General features: G+C 46.3%; 2 protein-coding genes across 2 annotated transcripts in view; one reads left to right on the top strand and one right to left on the bottom strand.

Annotated features, from left to right (window-relative positions):
- The first annotated feature begins 865 nt into the window (after positions 1 to 865).
- B3galnt1 (beta-1,3-N-acetylgalactosaminyltransferase 1 (globoside blood group)) lies at positions 866 to 3,979 on the top strand. The gene is made up of 2 exons (XM_042678890.1): positions 866 to 946; positions 2,254 to 3,979. Exon 2 carries the CDS (start codon positions 2,258 to 2,260, stop codon positions 3,215 to 3,217), a length of 960 nt encoding a protein of 319 aa, XP_042534824.1. The 5' UTR covers positions 866 to 946; positions 2,254 to 2,257; the 3' UTR covers positions 3,218 to 3,979.
- Positions 3,980 to 14,813: 10,834 nt separating this feature from the next.
- Positions 14,814 to 17,242, bottom strand: part of LOC122107280 (protein phosphatase 1L) — a 42,928-nt gene continuing 40,499 nt past the window's right edge. The window contains exon 3 of the mRNA XM_042678891.1: positions 14,814 to 16,870. Coding sequence (XP_042534825.1) covers positions 16,524 to 16,870 — 347 coding nt within the window. The 3' untranslated portion in view covers positions 14,814 to 16,523. The remainder of the gene's footprint in view (positions 16,871 to 17,242) is intronic.

The following is a 17,242-nucleotide window of genomic DNA, read 5'->3' on the forward strand; positions in this document are numbered from 1 at the left end:
AGAAAATATTCAACATTGGTTCAGCCCAGGAAGGAATTACTTTGGTTTAAAAAAACTGTACCATAGCTGGGTGCTGGTGGCTCATACCTGTAATCCTACCTACTTTAGGAGGCAGAGCTCTGAGGATTGTGGTTCAAAGCAAGCAGGAGCAGGAAAGTCTATGAGACTCCTATCTCCAATAAACCACTCAGAAAACTGGAAGTGGTGCTTTGGCTCAAGTGATAAGAGTGCTAGCCTTGAGCTGAATTGCTGAGGGACAGTGTTCAGGTCCAAAGTTCAGGCCCCATGACCGACAAAAAAAAAAAAATTACAGTTTGGGCTTTTTGTTTGTGTGTATTTTGCTGAATCCTTTCCATGTGAACCACTGTCTCCTCATTTCATTTATTTTCTAGTGTCTTAGCATGTTTTGATGAAAAATAAAATACATATCTGCATGCATGATAAGTTGTGGGTGATCAGGCTCTGAGCATGTGTGTGGTTAGGATTTGGTCCTGCTTTACTGCTTGTGTCAGGGTTTACTGGTCATAGAAATTGACATCCAAATCTCAAGGTTCTGGATAAAAAGCCACAGCACCACTTACAGCTTTTTCTGAGTAGTTTATTGGAGATAAGAATCTCATAGACTTTTCTGCCTGGTTGACATCTCACTATGATCTTCAGATCTCAGCCTCCCAATTAAAGGGATTTACAGGCATGAGCCACCAACACCCTGTCGGATTCTTTTTTTAGTGAGTACTCCCTTTGTCCCTTTTAAATGTCATTCGTTTAAAACATCTGACATTAAAATTAATAATAGCAGCCTTCTTTCTGTCATTTTTTGATGTTTCTCAGTTTTAAACACTGAGTCCTGTTGTTTCAGAAATCACAAGCATTGTGTTCAACTGTCACACACTGCCTCTTGTTAACTGCGTGAAACCGAAGGTCTCACTGAGAGCAACTCAAGAAGGTAAGAAAAGAGACAGGTTTATGATTTCAATGTATACTTTTCTTCAGGTAATAAGAATTCATCAAGCTTACTGTCAGGGCACTGGCGGCTCACACCTGTAAACCTAGCTACATAGGAGTCTGAGAGTTGAGAATCACAGTTCAAAGCATCCTGAACAGGAGAGTCTATAAGACTAACAGCAAAAAGTCAGAAGTGGACGTCTGGCTCAAGTGGGAGAGCACCAACCTTGGGGGTAAAAAGCTAAGGGATAGTGCCTAGGCCCTGAGTTCAAGCCCAGATACTGAGTAGCCAGAGAAACATGGAAGCTCAGTACCAAGGATGGCCATTAATTAAAGCGCTGGTCACCCAGACTAGGAGTTGTGTTCACCCAGTGGGTTACAAAAAAGGAGGACACTAAAATATGTGTCTACTGTGGACATCTAACTCTCAAGAGACAGCCATTGAGCCAGGTGCCGGTGGCTCACACCTGTAATCCTAGCTATTCAAGAGGCTGAGATCTGAGGATCACAGTTCAAAGCCAGCCCGGGCAGGAAAGTCCATGAGATTCTTATCTCCAATAAACCACTAGAAAACTGGAAGTGGCACTGTGGCTCAAGCGGTAGAGCGCTCACCTTGAGCTGAAGAGCGCAGGGACAGCGCCCAAGCCCAGAGTTTAAGCCCTATGATCAACCCGCCAAAAAAGAGACAGCCATTGGATTTATGTCTCAAAGATGTGCCCTACAGTTGAACTGTCCACTTTTGTCTCCCCCCAATGTTGTCATCATAAATGATTATTTCTCTTACTCTAGACCTGCTAGTCAGATCACACAGCCCAGAAAGATGTTGGATTTCTTTGCACCCATTGCCAGTAATATCTCTTTGCATTAAATCCTTCACTTCTTTTTTTTCCCCCCATAGTCACAGACAAGAATATCACAAATGGGCTTGATTGACTTTTTAAGCCCACCATATCCCTTTCTGTCCTTCAAGGCATCTAGGAGAAAACATTCTGTAATGAACAATTACTTGTACAGCATAAATGAAAGGTAATGCTCTAGCCCTGATCTCCGTATTAAAAGCTGCAAGGGATATTTGGCATTGGTGCCCTTTGGCTGTGGTTCGGGGAGGGTACGTAGGATCCTATCAGGAGGTTTGGTTTGGGTTTGGCATTCTTGTTCTCCTAGGGTTCTCCTTGATAACCAGATGTCCACTGGACACGTGTCTGAGGATGCAAGGCAGAATCCTAACCCTGTCTTTGACAAACCTCCCAGAACCCGTGCTTCCTGGCTGCTGTACATGGCCCCAGCTCTCCTTCCTGCCCTCCCCAGCAGGATGTCTCTGAGATCGCTCAAATGGAGCCTCCTGCTGCTGTCGCTGCTGAGCTTCCTGGTGATGTGGTACCTCAGCCTGCCCCACTACAATGTGATCGAGCGCGTGAACTGGATGTACTTCTACGAGTATGAGCCGCTCTACCGGCAGGACTTCCGCTTCACCCTTCGTGAGCACTCCAACTGCTCTCATCAGAGCCCGTTCCTGGTCATCCTGGTGACCTCTCACCCCGCAGACGTGAAGGCCAGACAGGCCATCCGGGTCACGTGGGGTGAGAAGAAGTCCTGGTGGGGTCATGAGGTGCTTACGTTCTTCCTGTTAGGTCAGCAGGCCGAAAAGGAAGACAAAATGTTCACGCTGTCCCTAGAGGATGAACACCTGCTCTACGGCGACATAATCCGGCAGGACTTCGTAGATACCTATAATAACCTGACGTTGAAAACCATCATGGCGTTCAGGTGGGTCACCGAGTTCTGCCCCACCGCCAGGTACGTCATGAAGACCGACACTGATGTGTTCATCAACACTGGCAATTTGGTGAAGTATCTCTTGAACTTGAACCAATCAGAGAAGTTCTTCACCGGCTATCCTCTGATCGACAATTACTCCTACAGGGGGTTTTACCAGAAGGCCCACATTTCATACCAGGAGTATCCGTTCAAGGTGTTCCCACCCTACTGCAGCGGGCTGGGTTACATAATGTCTCGGGATCTGGTGCCCCGGATCTACGAAATGATGAGCCACGTCAAACCCATCAAGTTCGAAGACGTGTACGTCGGCATCTGTTTGAATCTGCTGAAGGTGGACATTCACATTCCAGAAGACACAAATCTCTTCTTTCTGTACAGAATCCACTTGGATGTCTGTCAGCTCAGACGCGTGATCGCCGCCCACGGCTTCTCTTCCAAAGAAATCATCACGTTCTGGCAGGTGATGCTAAGGAACACCACGTGCCATTACTAATGCCCCTCGCCCCCAAGCCTAGAGGGCAGGATGCTTTGTCCTGGGAAGGGGTCAGGTTGGCGCCCCATCCAGCTCAAGGGCAGGTCCAAGGCTGGCCTGTGCTGAGCTGAAACTCCTGATGAGGCAGTGGACCAGATGCTGGATGGCTCCCCTATATTGTGATGTGTTTAGACGCAAACCCGAGTTAGTCCTCTGCAGATGACAGTCGGAGGACTTTAGCACCTTCTAAAGCAATCAGAGGTTTTTGACGACCAAAGTAATAGGACCAAACAATCTGACCACATTTTTCCAGAGACTGTAATTTCTTAAAACTCTCTTCCTGAGCAGCAGGCTCACTAGTCCGTAACAACAAAGCTGTGTGGAGCTGTGTTTATTAAACATTAATGTGTATCTTACATGAATTATTATATAATGTGGATATTATATATAGTTCTGTGTGAAAAACTTGATTGGCGTTAGACTGAACACAACGTTTGTCAATTTTGGGTCATTCAGGAAGTACTTGAAGATGTTGCAGTATTTCTACGTTACCTATTATTATTTAGTGTTACTTCGAACATTCGGGGTATTTAAGTGTTACGGTGATTTCAGTGCTGTACAAACAGAATAGGGCATTGTGTGTTCCCATCTGAACGCTGTTCTAGTTGCTTTGCCAGTCTGTTCATTTCCAGCCATCCTGTGGATGTGCAATCCGGTCCCATTAGCTTTGTTTCACATTGAACTGTGGTAGTAATAGAGAAGGATTAAAGTGAGAAAATATGAGTCATTGTCCTCTTTCCAGAACTGCCATTCCTAGTGTTCTAGTGTTCACCTGTCTCATTTTCCCACCTGGAACTTGGAATAATGCCTGGAATAATTCCAGGCAGTGTATTTCCTTTGGGAAAGGACTCTGAAGGTACAAAAGGCCATGATGTTTGGAAAAGAGTGTCATGATCCAGTGTTTGAAGATCCAAGCTGCGTTGTAGATTTACCTTGTGCGATCAGTGTGTGTAAAGAGAGGGAAGGAGGGGGGGAAGGGAGAGGGAGGGAGGGAAAAGGGGGAGGGAGGGAGAAAGGAGGGAAAGCCGCTGTCATTACCAGTTTTGTTATCAAGATGAAAAGCCTGAGGGGTAGTCTAAAGGCCGATTGAAGTCTCACATGCTTTTACAGAAGGGTTTCGCTTATCTGTCCTTTGTTGGTCTGCTGCTGTAAGCAGGTATCCTTGTCTTACTCTTGGAATTCTGCTACTTGTTGATGTGGGGCAGGTAATTCCCTTTCTCATAATGGGGTGAGAGCAAGTGACCAAATTCTTGGCAAGAAGTCTTGAGAGTACATAGGCAGCTCATAGGTTTATATCTCTGTGGAACCGCACCGTAAATTCAATTCAAATGATCATAGTATCTCTGTAACAAGGCTGTTTCTATTTCCCCAAGATCAATGGAATGAAATACTCCGTCCCCTGCTGCTGTCCCCGTCCACCCAGAAGTCAAGTTCCTCATGATTCACAGCAGTGGCAGTGAGGATTAGGTTTGGTTAGTTTTGCAGAAGATGATGTTGATATTCCTGAAGTTGACTCCAGGGGTTTGTTTTTTTGTTTTGGTTTTTTTTTAGCACTGGGGATTGGATCCAGAACCTCATGCGTGCCAGACCAGCACTGTACTACTTGAATCACAGTGCCGGCTCACAGAGGGCTTGTCTGGTTTGGGCTGTAGTGGCCTTATGCTTGCAAGTGGCCCCCTACTACTTGGGCCATGCCTCCAGCTCTGGATTTCCAAGGAGAACTTTCCCTCAGGGAACAGCCAGGAAAACCATATCCAGAGTTGAAAAGATTCCTCCTTCCAAACCAATGAGGCCTTCTTAAGAGTTCTGTGAAGCAGTTCTGAACATTTCAGTCCCATGTTTTTGCTTCTAGCTACATTTCCCTTTGGCTTCCAGGAGGTGTAAGTTAATGTTGTTAATGTGACCACCTCTGGCAGTTAGCCAAATGAAGAGTTTAATTCTGGAACCTATTCTCAGGCTAGGCCATCCCGCAGCCCGGCTGTTACATGGCCTTACACACTCCCTGCCTGCCTCGCTGTGCAGACGTAACACACTCCCTGCCTCCCTCTTCGTGTAGATTTGCACACTCCCTGCCTCCCTGGCTGTGCAGATTTACACACTCGCTGCCTGCCTTGCCGTGCTTGTCTGCAGTCACCACATTTATGGCCCCCAGCAGGTCACATGGCAGGAGCTCTCAGGTCCTAGAAGCTGGGGGACAGCCACGTGTCTTGCCACTGGCTGTCCGTTCCCTGCTCCTGTGTCTTTTCACTCCAGAGCACTGGCCGACAGGCAGCCCACCTGGAACATTCTGTTCTTACAGAGGAAAGGGAAAAATCCAGCTAGTGGAAATATTATGCCATGTCATATACCTCCCCTGGTCTAAACAAACCCCACACCAAGCAGGGTGTCATGGGAGTGGAGAACCAGATTCCTCACAGGAAGTACCTGCACCACATCCTGCAGCGTCGGGAAGGTCCCGTTCTCCTACAGAAATGAATAGATAGGTAGGTACAGGGCTCTCTCTGCTGCACCTGCTCTGTGGAAGGGAGATGGGACTTGGGCCTGTGCTGGTATGGTTGGAAAGGTAAATGTTCTTCCCAAAGGTCTGTGTGCCAAAATGTCACCAGCCTGTGGCACTACTGGGAGGTGATGGAACCTTCTGGAAGTGGGGCCTCGAGGAGGATAGTGGAACCTGAGCCCCTCCCTCGCTGCTTCCTGGCTGCCATGAGGTGGACAGTTTCCTCCACCATACTTTTCCATCATGAAGGGCAGGGGGCCCAGAAACAGACAACCACACACTGAACCCTCTGAAATTGTGAGCCAATGACTCCTTTCCTCCTTTTAAGTTCCTTATCTCAAGGACTTTCTCACAGTGATGGGAAACAGTGACACAGGTTCCAGGACTGGCTTACGTAGATCAGTGACACAGGTTCCAGGACTGGCTTACGTAGATCAGAGGTTTGGTTTGGGGGCCTCTTCAGAACCACTCTTCATGCTCTTCCTGCCTTCACCTAAATGGCAGCTGTCCTGGCTGGGTCCTAAGGACTCCCAGTTGTGCAGCAGCCAGGCCTGAGCTGTGTGACAGAACCACTTGTGGATATGAAGACCTTTGTCCTGGAGTCCAGCAGGCATTTACTGCAGGGTGGAGGGAAGACCAGCTCTGAGGAGAGAACAGGTGAACACGGAGAATGCGGAAGTCCAGGCTGCCATCTTTGGGATTCTGACACCCTTTAAGGCCCTCGGACTTGGTCTTTCTTATGTGAAACCAACTCCTCTGGATTTTTTTTATGAGCCATAGACCAGCCCATTTAGATTCAATTTCTCCATCAGCTCCTGATTATCTCGCACTTGGTTAACACAGGACTAGACCTTGAAGGACTCCATCCAAATAAATAGCATATTTGTTTAAAAAAAAAAAAAGTTTCTTTCTCACATGAGCCTAAATTCATTTTCAAAAGTTGAGCGATAAATCAGACAACCTGGGTGGTGGTGGGCAGATGCTTCCAAATCCTTCATCCTCTTATCAAAACCCAAATTGTATAGTGGTTCGCAGCCCTACACCCTGTCCTGCAGGAAGTCTACCTCACTGTGCTCAGAGCATTCAGGGATAGAGAAGTAGCCGTGATGCTGCGGTAGCCATCCCCTGGCTCCTCGTGACCTCTTGTGGCTGTGTCACTCCGCTTTTCACAAATAATGTCCTTGTTGTCTTACTATAACTGCTTCACAGGGGAAAAATCATGTATTCTGAGCCAAACACGAATAACTATTAGATTCTAGCTCCTCTGAACTGTGTGTTGTGCCACCGAAAAGCTCATGTGGCCTTTTATAGCCACTGAGCCAAGGCCCTAAATCACTACGTGAGCCAGAAATATGTGTGGACATTTGGCTGGAGGGTGTTAGCAGCGGGGAAATCTTTTGTATAGCCTTTACAAGTGCTCACATTCTTAGCCTAGCAATATGGCTGGAGAGCTTTACATAGCCTCAGGACCGTGAGCAGTCTCCCTCCAACCACCCAGGACCAGGACCACGGGCAGCTCCCCTCCACCTCCACCCAGGACCAGGACCACAAGCACCTCCCCTCCACCCTACCTAGGACCAGGTCCACAGGCACCTCTCCTGCACCCCACCCAGGACCACAGGTACTTTCCTTCTACCCCACGCAGGACCAGGACCATGGGCACCTCCCATCCACCCCACCTAGGACCAGGACCACAAGCACCTCCCCTCCACCCCACCCAGGACCACAAGCACCTCCCCTCCACCCCACCCAGGACCACAAGCACCTCCCCTTCACCCCACCCAGAAACACGGGGACCTCCCCTCCAGAGCAGCAGCTGAGCTGCCCGGCAACTCCTGGCCACCAAGGTCAAGAAGAGCCCCAGATGGGCACAGGCATCTCCCGTATCTCTTCTCAACCAGAACCGAGTTATTCCTGCTCCCGATGCAGCATGGAGGGCTCCATCTCTGACGTGTGGTTTCTCACCTGGTTAACGTCCTGTCCCCTGCCTATGAACTGTCTGCTTTCCAGATGACAGCTCAAGCTGACCCTCTCCTCTACCCCACAGCACCCCAACGGCAGAACTGACCCTCTCCTCTACCCCACAAAAACCCAACTGCAGAACTGACCCTCTCCTCCACTACACAGCATCCAACTGCAAAGCAGACACCCGAATGGAAGTCATCTAGCTGAAGGAAAATACAGTCCAGGCATCAAGTTTAACAACCTTAATGCTTTATTTTTTGCTTTAATCTTGTCATCAAGGGTGATGCTTTTAGCTGTTCATCATGTACACAGGAACGCAGAGTGAGTGCGTGTGTGAAGCCGCTCATCTCTACAGCACTGACTGGCTCAGGACACATACAGGGACCCAGCGACACTCCGGATGGCTACGCAGGCCGCACATGCAAGCCGCACACACTGCTCCTTAGCCAGCAACACCACAGACTTGTTTCAGATGCTTCTTAGGGACAAGCATGGAAGAGTAGGAACAGAAACATTTGAAGAGGTCCCAGAACGAGCTTCTGGAGTTGTATAGATCGCAGATACTTTTTAAGAACTTACCAGGTTGAGCCAACATTGTGACCTGCTATTTAAACCTGTGTTAATTTAATTAGTATGTACCACGTGAATATCCCTAAAACGCCAACGAATTACAGATCACACTGCCTTTGGATAAACTATCTCTGTGGTCTTTCAAGTAGCAAGAAAATGCTGATTGGAAAAAAAAGTCTTGTGAAAGTAAGTGTAAATAAAAGCTTATATAGCCAATGTTTCCAAGTTCCATCTATCTTATTAAATATTTACTCAACGATGGTATTTTTTTCTTCGTCTTTACCCTTTTTCTCCCTACCCCATCCTGTCCTACATTCCGTTTTTAATAAGGGGGTTCCTCCTATGGTCATCTCATAAATCACAAATTGATGTTACCTCAATCTGAAGCTCCTTTTATAAGTTCCTATGATTAAAAACACAACAAAAGCTGACTTCAAAACACACCCGAGTTTCACTTATCATTCACTCCTGATTATGTGTACAGAGACAATTGCGAATCAGTAGGATTCTAATGGCTGTGGAAATGACCAGGTGGGCAAATGATTCAGAAAAATAAAGTGATGTCTTTTTCTTTTTGCTTATGTGGTGCTGAGGAATCAAAACCCAGGGCCTCATGCATACAAGGCAAGCGCTCTACCACTGAGCCACCTTCCCAGCCCCAAAAGTGAAGTCTTTTGTGGTTAAAAAGTCTGAAAAACGGTCTGATATTTTAGAGGTCTCCCCACCCCCCTCCCCCCCCCCCCTACAGAAAACAGAGACTATTCTAATTGAAAATGAAAATTCCATGGTCCTCGGGGTATGTAATTATGTATCCCCAATGCATGATTTTGAACGATCTGGCAGTTCCATTACACAGAACCAGATGATCGTTCTTTCTTTGTTCTTTTCTGGAAGGTCTGCCTCTTGTCAGATGCCTGCTGTCCTCTTGGCAGGTGGATTCTGTGCACTGTATCAGCCCCACATTCTCTCCCCATGGGGGAAATGAAAAGTTCAATGTGTTATCATGCATTATCTGAAAATACTTCTATTTGAACTAGAAAATCCAGCTTCTAACACGTTCATGCAGAAACAAGTGGCAATAAGAGGCAGGAAGTTGGAGGTGGGGAACCCTTAGGATGGATGCACACTAAACAGGTAAAAAGGAGGTTGTCAGAAATTCAGATGGTCACACGTTACCACAGAGGTCCTTCTGTTTCTTCACCGGGGCCCTTATCCCACCCAGGGTTCCCCAAATCTACATCTCAGCTTGGAAAAGCTGACAAGAAACACTGAGCAGCAACTGATGGTGTGCTTATGTGTGAAGGATGTTCTCAATTGCTGACCAATCTATCATATGTAGGAAAGAATGATCCTAATTGTCATATCCTTATAAATCTAAGCCCCAGGGAAGAAACTGAATTATGTCAATGGCAGAGTTCACCCTGAGCTCATTTAGAATTAACTCTCCAGTTCTGACTCAGAATAATCATTCTTCTCAACACCCTAAAATTTCTTATTTCTGTGCCCCCTGTCCCCCGTGGCTTCCCAAGGGAATGCTGAGGTATAGATTTCCTATGATATCAAGTACTGTATGTTCTATAAATTAAGATTTACTTCAGTAATTGAATAAATTTGAAAGGCCATGTTACTGTTCCAACATTAATATGTATTTCAGATATATTAAAAAGGGCAAACCATATTTTCTAGAGTACAGGCAATAGTTAAGCTTTTGCTACTGTTGTATCTATTATTCCACTTCTGAATATGTGTTGGAGATAAAAAAAAAAAAAATGACCAAGATGTTAAATACAGGTCCCACTGCCTGGTGTCTGTAATCCTATTTGAAAGGCTAACTATTTACTTCTAGGATCTTTAAAGTTTCTAAAAAGGGCTATCTCCTCTTTGAAAATGTACAAATTCTACAGATTCATAATTAAACCATGTACAGGAATTGGAAAGTCAATAGAGCCCAGGGCGGCAGCAAGCTGAGACACGTGTTTGCACAGGGATATGGAACCGGAACTGTAATTTCACCAGCCTCATTAGTAAAAAAGCAAGCTTCCTTTCTAGTGTGTCGGTGAGCAGTAATAACTGTTCTCTGCTGATCTGTGGGTAGGAGTCAGAAATTGTCTGTATGTGGTAAACTCACATTTCAGAGAACCTCCATTCCCATGTTAATTCCTGGGTATCTTCGGAGGGGTGTGGTGGTGGGGTACATCTGGCCTGAAAAAGTCACTTGGTACATGGTAGCCTGGACAGATGTACTGCTGTGTGTCGTTTGCCACCCTCACTCAGCCTTCCGCCGGTATTGATAGTTTCTGTATGGCACATCGTGTTATAAATATCCTGTACTGATCATTCTGCATGCTGCCATGTGATGTTATAAATATCCAGTGGCCCTTGGCAGGAAAAAGTTCCTTACCCCTTGCCCACTGAATTCCTTGATTACATTACTTTGCTTTGGTATGAATACATTTTAAATGACGAATTAAAATACAAATATTTGGAATAACGCAAGCTAGTCCGTTTAGCTTCTGGATTGCACCAGGCAATGGGAGAATGTGCGGCGAATACAGTCTCTCAGCTGCTGAGGCCAGGGGCTCAGGCAGACCTCCTCAAAACCGCCCAAGCCGCACCCAGAGCTGCCCACAGCCTCCATCGTAATCCACTGTGCTGAGCTGGGGGTGTGGGTTCTTTGTTTTTGTTTTTCAAAATGACTAAATGGGCTGTGGTAAATGCTAGATAGGCTTTTGTGGTTAAAGTGGGCCAGGTGATAGGAGTTCTAGGATAAATGAAAACATGTCCCTAAATAGAATCTGTCCCTTGGCTTCCTGCTGCATGCTGGACAGGGAACATGGCTGTGATCATCTGTCACAATGCGCAGTTATGTGTTCTCCTCAAAGACCTGAACGACGAGAGATCGCAGTGCTTGTCCGGGGGCTGGTGCAGTGATCACTCAGCACATACACTGATTGCAGGCAGCCTATGGCTTATCACTGTGCAGCCTAACTGTGGTCAACTGAACAATGGGAAAGCATTAACACTACTAAGTCTAGGGGAAAATATACATGTTAAAACATAACACACGCCAATCGAAACTTCACAGTGCTGACAGCCCACTGACCCTTGCAACCCGCCAACTGGCCACAGGATTGTCCTTGTAGATTGCCGCCCTACTGTAGGTGAACAGCCAGAGGATGGGTATATTCCTGTAGACATGGAATTTTAAACAAGTGCCCTTACCCCAAGTCATGCTGTAGCACACTGGATTATTTATAGGGCTATCTGCTATAATTTCCAAACACACTGGACCAGGCCTAGAGTGACTACCATCGAGCTTTACATTTTAGGCAAGAAATGACTTGCCAAACTGAATCAGAGAAGGTAGGCTGACGAGGGACAGGAATTTGAGGACATATGAGCTATACCTTCCAAATTATTTCATTGAATGTGGACAGAACAACAGGAAAGAGACTAAACAGATGTTAATAATAGTTTACATTTCTATTATTTTATAAGTTAATTTAAAAATCTCAGTAAAGATTCAAAGGTGAATTAAAACCAAGTATTTTTCCCCCTGCTCTATTATTTTCTCTATGTACTTTACTATTACACTGTGATGAAATGCAGAAATATTTTGATTCAATCTGAAAAGCAGAAAAGCAATGGAAAACTCTTGGAACCGATCTGAGAACTGCTTAGCTGCAGGACAGCTCTAGCTTGTTATTTCCATAAAAGGAGAGAGATGATATTTATAGTCAAGGAAGATGGCTGAACGTCTGCTACCAACGTGAGCTACCAGCAGTCATAGTCTGAGTCTCTCTGCCAACCTCTTACGTGAGAGGACTAATAACTGTCAACTGTACTATTACTGCTTAAGGTCAACATGAATGAGGAAACTGGCTCTATTTTGATATACCAGGATTTCCTCAAAGCAGTCCCACTGAATTGTACTTCCTGGGACTTTTCTTAGATATTATTCAACAAATTGTTCAGTGGTCCAAACAATCTAGAAAACACTGAGCAGAAATAATATAGATAGATGCTGTTTTTCCTTCACTTCCAGGACATTTAAATCCCTATGTGCCCTTTCTAAGAAAGTATGTGTTTTCCAGACTTCTCTGATTTGGAACTCCTATGCTGAGAAAAGCATCTTTGGAACTTGTGTTCTCGGGGCCACACAGGGAAACATGATTTCCTCTACTCCTGCAGTGACTAGCTGAAGAGGCTACAGAACAGTGAGTTAATTGAGTGCATTTATTTTAATGCAGGTAAAGTCCACCGATCCAGTATGGCATCTAACAGTGATGTCATTTCTCCCGGGGTTGGATCAGGAATGCTGGTGTGAAAATCCAAGGCAATTTTGGGGAAAACTATTCAGGAAAGATTAGTCTAATGGTAGGTCAAAGGGAGGAAAAAAATCATTTCTGAAATCATTGGAAAATAACAATTTTCAACAGAGGATGCATTCCTATACGATGTACAATGTAAGGTTGCCTTTTAGAGTACAAACCAGAACGTTAGATGTGCCAGGAATTCAGTGAGAAAAAAGGATCAGGAAAAAAAAAAATTAAGGTCTTCCTGGCAAAGGAAATGAGCTCATTCCCTTTATGAGCCCCTCATACAATTCCAGACTTCCCCCCCGCCCACCCCCCCCCCCCCCCCAAGTGAGCCTCGCCATTGTGGAATGTAATTCCTAGAATCACTCAGATTAAGACTGGATGAAGCTACCACAGTGGTGGGACCGAGCTCGCCATTGTGCAAAATGTCACAACCATCACACTTGGGTGGAATGGGGTGTTTTCAGTGACCTCGCCTGAAAATGTGCTTTACTGTAACACTTATAAAATACTCCCGACACACACAGGGTCCAAGAGGCCAACAGTGAATTCACAGCAAGGGTCAGCTGGCCACCGGTAGTGACTACATATGCAAACAGTCATGTTGTGTTTGAATAGACTCCAAGTTGATAGTCTTGAGCAAGTTCTTCATGGATTAAAAAAAAAAAAAACAGGTGTCGGGAACTGAGAACTAGCTTGAAGATTTTCCTATTTAAGTATAGTTTTTATGATTACAGAACTACATATGTAGTTGAGTTATTTCAAAAGACCCCATCCCCCCTCCCCGTCTCTACTTGAGGGGGTTACAGTGCCAGTGTGCAGGCACAGAGTGGTGACATACAAAGACCTGGGAGTGGTGTCTTTCTTGCTGGGGGCTCCTAGGATGCACTCATTCTCAGCTTCAATTCTGCAAGACAGTTTTTCTAGACCCATCCCGACATTTGGCACCAGGGGGACTATTGGCAATTGGAACTCAGGCTCTCTAAGGAGTGCAGCGGCCTCGGGCGGTCATTCCAAAGCTCTGGCAGTGCTGGTCTGGGAAACTCGGCAGGCAAATCTGTCACTTTCCCTCAGCTAGTCAACCTTCCTGAGCTTTTCCAAAGGGTGAGTAGCCAGAGCACCCCTGGGCAGCCCAGGGTGCTGCTGTAGATCCCTGCTGCTGGACAGAGGACTCCAGGAGGACCCTTGGGAAGGGAATAAAGCATCTGATTTTATAACTTAACTATGCATCACACTACTACTATTTTTCTTAGAATTTCTAAAATTTGCTTAGAATTTCTTAAAAATCTACAGGTCATAGTGGGGGGGAGTGCAGAAAAGGAGGCGTATGAGACATACACTCGTTTGGTTAAAAATCCGAAACAAGCTAGTTTCCCACATAAAAATGTGAAGATGTGGTGTGAACCTCAATTAGAAGGTTATAACCACTGCACCAGCATGATCTGATAAGAAATTTTCCTTGGTGAATAAACGCCAATTTACTAGTTTAGTAGCATTTCTTTCGTCTTCAGCAAAATATTACTATTTCTAGTCTAGACCTAAAAAGGATGTAGAATTTTAAAATGTGTTTTCCTCATTATTATGCATTATTGTTAGGCAAAAAATAAGGGTGAAACTGGGCGCTGGTGGTTCACACCTGTAATCCTAACAACTTAGGAGGCAGAGATCTGAGGATGCAGTGTGGAGACAGCCCAGCTGGAAAGTTTATGACTCTTATCTTCGATTAACCAGCAAAAAGTGGGGTTGTGGCTCAAGTGATAGAGTACTAGGCTTGAGCCCAAAAGCTAAGGAACAGTGTCCATACCCTGAGTTCAAGTCCCAGTACCAACACACAGAAAACAATGAAGATAAATAAGGAAGGCGAGGTGGGTATGGATGATAAAATGCTTCAGTTAGAGAATGGACCATGTTAACGAACCCTCAGCAAACAGCTTGACTGCCCAACATCCTTGACTGGGTGGACTTGTTACACCCTCTCCCACCCCACCCTCACCTGAACACGCACCCATGCATTCAGTGGCTTTCTACAGGATCTAAAAGGGGTGGCAGATATTTCATACTACAACCTTCTACAGTTAAGAAGCAATAACCAATATTCTAATTCTAAGGTTGGGAAATACAGTGTGTGTGTGTGTGTGTGTGTGTGTGTGTGTGTGTGTGTGTGTGTGTGTGTGTGTGTGTGTGTGTGTGTGTGTGTGTGTGTGTGTGTGTGTGTGTGTGTGTGTGTGTGTGTGTATGAAAGTAAGCAAATCTCTTGGGAAATCATTAATAATCTTCAGTGCAGTCAAAGGAAGGTTAAGCTGTGGGAAGAGTCAAGGCAAAGGGCAGACCTCAGCAGCCCAAGTTCATCTTTCTTCTTCACAGATCTTGACACAGAAGGGCTTCTTGGGGAGGCTCTGCAGCTGAAGGACAGAGGCAGGACACTGGGGAAGGAAGGCGCCGGTGAAGAGGGGCTGGATGGCTTCAGAAAGAACCAGACCCAGGTTGAGCCCGTACAGGTAGAAAGGCAACAAGACTCTTGTTTGGCTGCTTGAGTTGCCTCTATTTCTTTAGACAAAGAGGATAACCGATATTTTCTCTAAGTTAACATAAAAAATACTAAGGCTAGGGGAAAAAACAGAACTTTGGTGACAGGAAATGGAGAGCAGCAAACCAGGTCTCCAAATCCTTCTCCATACAGAGCCTTCCTTGAGGTGCAAACCAGCTTTGCAGGCCCTGGGCTGTCTTCCTCCAGGTGATGTGAGGCAGTTCACATTTGTCTAGAGAAGGCTCTTTGCATGGCTGATAAGTATGTCCAAGAAGTTCCTCCAATTCTCAAGTGTGCAAATGGTGGCTGGAAACTGAGTTCAAGGGACCCACACACATTTCTTGGCCGCTGCTTCTCTAATCTCTGCTTGACAGATACTCGAAAGCCAGTGTGCTGGGGGAGGAAAGCCAGCTTCATGGGAAGCAAAGCTAGCTGCAAGGGAAGCAAAGCTAGCTGCACAGGAAGCAGCACTTGGGCGGTGGTCTCTCCAGCTCTCTCCTTTCTCTCCCAGTTCAGACAGACTTCCAGGGGCACTGGGAGTTTCTCTCTCCTAACTCACTCTTAAAGATGGAAGGAATCTGACACTGTAGTTTGCTTTGTTTGCTTCCCCTCATGTTGTATTGGTAAGAGGACAAATTGTGGGGTTTGGCAGCCAAACATCTGTCTGTCACAGATGCGAGCCAGAGACATAGTCATGCGCAATGGAGAGAATCGCACCAGGGTGGGCCAGGAGTCATCAACTAAGCGGGGAGTGAGGTGAGGGCCCATTCCTGTTGTGGAGGCCATGCCAGGATGCCAGGAGGCCCTGCTATCTGGTGCTTGCCACTCCCTTCAGTCTCCATGAGCAAGCCAAGAACCCATTACAGATCTGCCTTGGGGCGGCTGCAGTCTCGAGAGGACAAAGCATTTTTCAGACCACTCTGTTCTTAGGGAGAGGGTACTGACATTCTGGCTCCCAACTGGCCAGGCAGCACAGTGCCCATCCCATGTGGCAGGGAAGGCGTGTCCCTGTCCCTGCATGCAGAGCGGCCATGAAGGCTGAACCCTGGACGACTGTGATGGAGATCCTGAAAAGAACCTGCAACAGACTGCCGCGAGCACACCGGCCATCCCCGGGTTTGTGCATCTACAGCTACCTACTTATATATTTTGACACTGATGAGAGAGTTGGGAAAGCATGAAGAAACCATTTTCCAGCCTTTCTACCACTTTGGCCAGGGCATCTCTGTTCATCTCTCCATTATCAATCTAAGACCACCAAGGGAGGGAGGGGGACGCTTAGAGTCTGGGGCGGATGATCCTAATTACAATTCCCACACCTTTTACTACATGAAAGAGACCAGTGTGTGAAAAGTCCTTCGTCTAAGGCAGCGGAGACCCCTGGAGGGTTCACTGCTCTTCTGTTTTGCTGCTATTCCTGAACTTCACCACCATGACTGTAATATTGTCAGGGCAGCCTCTATAAAATGACTGTAAAACTATGCTCTTTGCTCCAAAGTGAGGTTCATCCAAGCGCTCCTTGATGAATCGAACGGCTTCTTCATTGCTGAAAGCATCCCACAGGCCATCAGACGCCAAGATCATGAACTCGGGCTGGAGCTTGTCCAGGTCAAAGGTCAGGATGTCGGGGTCCGGAATGACCACGTTGAGATTTTTCAGTGGATAGTCTCCCAGGGATCGAGACATGGCCAGGATTCCCTGGACCCTCCACGAGCCATTGAAACTGATGAAACCACCTGGAAAGACAAGAGTGAGGGAGAGAGTGAGTTTGCCCAGTGGGTATCTCCCACAGTTGGTACAGTCTGGGTAAGTGAGTGACAAGGTGGTCTACTCCATGTGAGCTGGGCCAAAGTATGTACCCTCTTCCTCGTCCCATCAGGATCCTGCTGCCTGGTTTAGGGATTGAAACCCCCCCTTGGGCCCCCATTCTTGGCATCTCTATGGATTTCAAGAATATTAAAGGGAAGAGATGATGAAAAAGGTGAATGTATTTGCAGCTCTTTCTATGCATTTCTGAAAGCAGAATAAGGTAATCTATTGAAACCGCTCCTTAAGAAGTGGGGAGTGAGCTGGGTACCACTGGCTCATGCATTGTGATCCTAGCTACC

This window comes from Dipodomys spectabilis, unplaced genomic scaffold (genome assembly GCF_019054845.1).
Source record: "Dipodomys spectabilis isolate Male_0828 unplaced genomic scaffold, ASM1905484v1 ptg000050l, whole genome shotgun sequence".
In the NCBI taxonomy this organism is placed as follows: domain Eukaryota; kingdom Metazoa; phylum Chordata; class Mammalia; order Rodentia; family Heteromyidae; genus Dipodomys; species Dipodomys spectabilis.